The 3268-nt window shown below is 37.2% G+C and overlaps 1 protein-coding gene across 1 annotated transcript in view; it reads left to right on the top strand.

The window, feature by feature from the left end:
* The window catches only part of LOC104992920 (complement factor H-like), a 4536-nt gene extending 2538 nt beyond the window's left edge, over positions 1-1998 (top strand). The window contains exons 2-3 of the mRNA XM_010845934.1: positions 490-666; positions 1727-1998. Coding sequence (XP_010844236.1) covers positions 490-666; positions 1727-1977 — 428 coding nt within the window. The 3' untranslated portion in view covers positions 1978-1998. The remainder of the gene's footprint in view (positions 1-489; positions 667-1726) is intronic.
* Positions 1999-3268: the final 1270 nt, after the last annotated feature.

Below are 3268 nucleotides of genomic sequence, written 5' to 3'. Positions count from 1 at the left end.
CTTTCTTGGCAAAGTAATGTCGCTGCTTTTGAATATGCTATCTAGGTTGGTCATAACTTTCCTTCCAAGGAGTAAGCGTCTTTTAATTTCATGGCTGCAGTCACCATCTGCAGTGATTTTGGAGCCCCAAAAATAAAGTCTGACACTGTTTCCACTGTTTAACATAACTCAAGGTAACATATTTTGATAAAAGCAAAAATAGAAACATTCATAATTTAGGTGGGCTGTCATTGGAGAAGAGAATTTAAATTTCAGAAGTATGCAACTCTACCTCTTAAAATGTCACCATTCCCATGTTGTATTTTTGATAATATAGAGACAGTCAATGTGACTAAATCAAGATTTCTGACATTTGTCTCAAGGTATAAGAGAAATGCTGTAAATATTCATTGGTTTGATATGTAACTATTTATTTTCTGTAATATAATCAGTGGTTGCTATGAATCTTTAAAGTTGTACTAAACAAATGCATATTCTTTTTTCTTTCAGGCACAAATTGTGTTAACTTGCCCACCTTTGAGAATGCTGTACTCATATATCAGGAGAAGGATTTCTATAGGTCAGGAGAACAAGTGGCTTTTAAGTGTCTATCATATTATCAGTTGGATGGATCTAATACTATACAGTGTATTAAGAGCAAATGGTTAGGAAGGCCAGCATGCAGAGGTACTTTGGTAAAATTTTTAAATTTATATAAGTATCTGAAATAATATAATAGAAAATTATAGTAGAAAATTGCCTCCACTATCATTAAATGGACATAGATTACTTTTAGGCCAGGTCAAAAGCAGTTTGTGCCTGAACATAAAAAGGGATGGACTTGTGTTCCCAGTGTTTGGTGTTGTAGCCCAATAGTTCTCAAAGCACAGTCGTGACAGAGCATTCTCAGCACATTCTGTAAACTGTTATATGCAAACAGATTCACAGGCTCACTCAGACTTGTTGAATCTAAACCTCTGGGGCTGCAACTCTGACAATGTCTTGATGATTCCCAAGGAATTCTGTGTATATTTCAGTTTAGGAACCATAGCTACAGTCTCTTGTAGTTACAGCCTCTTCATCCCCTGAATCATACTGAGGTATGCACATAATTGATGGTGATGTCCTTAGCATTTGCCCCAAAATATCATTAAAGTATAGTTTTTAAAATTTACACTTTTTTTCTATTATTTTTCCAGATCTTCTGTTCAAATCTTTAATTAATCATCTTTTCCTTGCAACTAGAGTATTCTTCAGAGTATGTTAATTCTTGATCAGGTCTCTAAAGAAGAACCTACTGTGTTTATTTTCTGAAAGGCCCTAAAGTTATATCTCATAAACAGGATGAATGTAAACCAAATCTTGATGTCAAATGATGTTTTTATTATGTTTTGTTTATGGTTTATAAATTCATTTTGAATTTATATACTTTATAATTTTTATTTTACTAACTTCAAAAAGAGATTTCCAGGAAAACTCTTCTTTTCAGTGCCTTAAAATTGTGTATCACTTTTCTAGTGAAGTATAGGGGAGAGATTTAAGATACAGAAGTTTAATTCATGCTGAAAAATATTGCTTTATTTCCTTTCCCTTAACCTTACCTATAAACTGATGACAATTAGCAATCTTTCATGACAGATTAACTGTTGAATCAAAACAACCATGGAATATATTTGACATCCTATTTCCTCCTTGCTGTTCATGATAATCATTATATTAGAGATACTTTTTTTATCTTTCTATTCAGATGTTTCCTGTGTGAATCCACCTCAAGTGGAAAATGCTATTATACACAATCAGAAGTCTAGATATCAGAGTGGAGAGAGAGCACGTTACGAATGCATTGGGAATTATGACCTTTTTGGAGAGATAGAAGTCATATGTTTGAATGGAATTTGGACAGAACCACCTCAGTGTAAAGGTAGAGTATCTTACTCACCCTGTCCACCCAATTTAGAGAATATAATAACAAGATATATTGAATCAAAATTAGGATGAAGTAGCCTTTCTGGAATAATTTTTAGTTGCAAAAAAAAATGGTGCTGAAAATCCAGTTCTTTTGTGGTCTGAATATGTAATCTAACATGTTTATTGTATGACAGTGTTGACTAGATTTGAGCTGTTGGAATCATGGGACATTTCCTGTCTTAAAACATTAAGATAGTCAGTTGTTCTCTGAAGATAAGTGTGTAAAAGATACCATAGTTACATTTAACAGCCCAAGAAATTCCACTTTGAGACATGGAATAAGCAGCTGGGGCCTGATCACAAAATCTGACATAGATGTGGGCAGCTGTACCTATGGATGATATTTAAAGGTAGGTTACTAGCTGAGTTCCAGCAGAGCTATTTAAAATCCTACAGGATGATGCTACAAAAGTGCTACACTCATTAGGTCAGCAATTTGGGAAACCCAGCAGTAGTCACAGGATTGGAAAAGGTCAATCCTCACCTATTCCCAAGAAGGGCAGTGTAAAAAATGTTCAGATCACCAGACAATTGCAGTCATCTCCCATGCTAGTAAGGATATGTTCAAAATCCTCAAGCTAAGCTTGATGTGAATAGCTGATTCATTGGAAGGTTGAAGGCAGACAGAGAAGAGGGTGACAGAAGGTGAGCTATTTGGGTGACATCACCGATTCAATGGACATGAACTTAGGCAACTCTGGGAGAGGTCAGGGACCTGGAAACCTGGCATGAGCAGTCTGTGGGGTCACAAAGTGTTAGACACAACTTGGTGGCTGAACTCATTCAGGAAATGAGTGTACACATAAAAATAAAGAGTCTGAACTTGGTACTGGGACAATTCAGTGTTTAGAGATCAGAGAGGATGGGAATCCAAACCAAGAAGTATACAGAGTATATTCAGTTCAGTTCAGTCGCTCAGTCATGTCCGACTCTTTGCGACCCCATAAATCAGCACGCCAGGCCTTCCTGTCCATAGCCAACTCCCGGAGTTCACTCAAACTCATGTCCATCGAGTCAGTGATACCATCCAGCCATCTCACCTCTGTCGTCCCCTTCTCCTCTTGCCCCCAATCCCTCCCAGCATCAGGGTCTTTTTCAGTGAGTCAAATCTTCGCATGAGATGGCCAAACTATTGGAGTTTCAGCTTCAGCATCAGTCCTTCCAATGAACACCCAGGACTGATCTCTTATGGATGGACTGGTTGGATCTCCTTACAGTCCAATGGACTCTTAGGAGTCTTCTGCAACACCACAGTCCAAAAGCACCAATTCTTTGGCACTCAGCTTTCTTCACAGTCCAACTCTCACATCCATACATCTGT

The sequence above is a fragment of the Bison bison genome, unplaced genomic scaffold (genome assembly GCF_000754665.1).
Source record: "Bison bison bison isolate TAMUID 2011002044 unplaced genomic scaffold, Bison_UMD1.0 scf7180017848740, whole genome shotgun sequence".
Lineage (NCBI taxonomy): Eukaryota > Metazoa > Chordata > Mammalia > Artiodactyla > Bovidae > Bison > Bison bison.
This window is presented reverse-complemented; position numbering and strand designations above follow the sequence as displayed.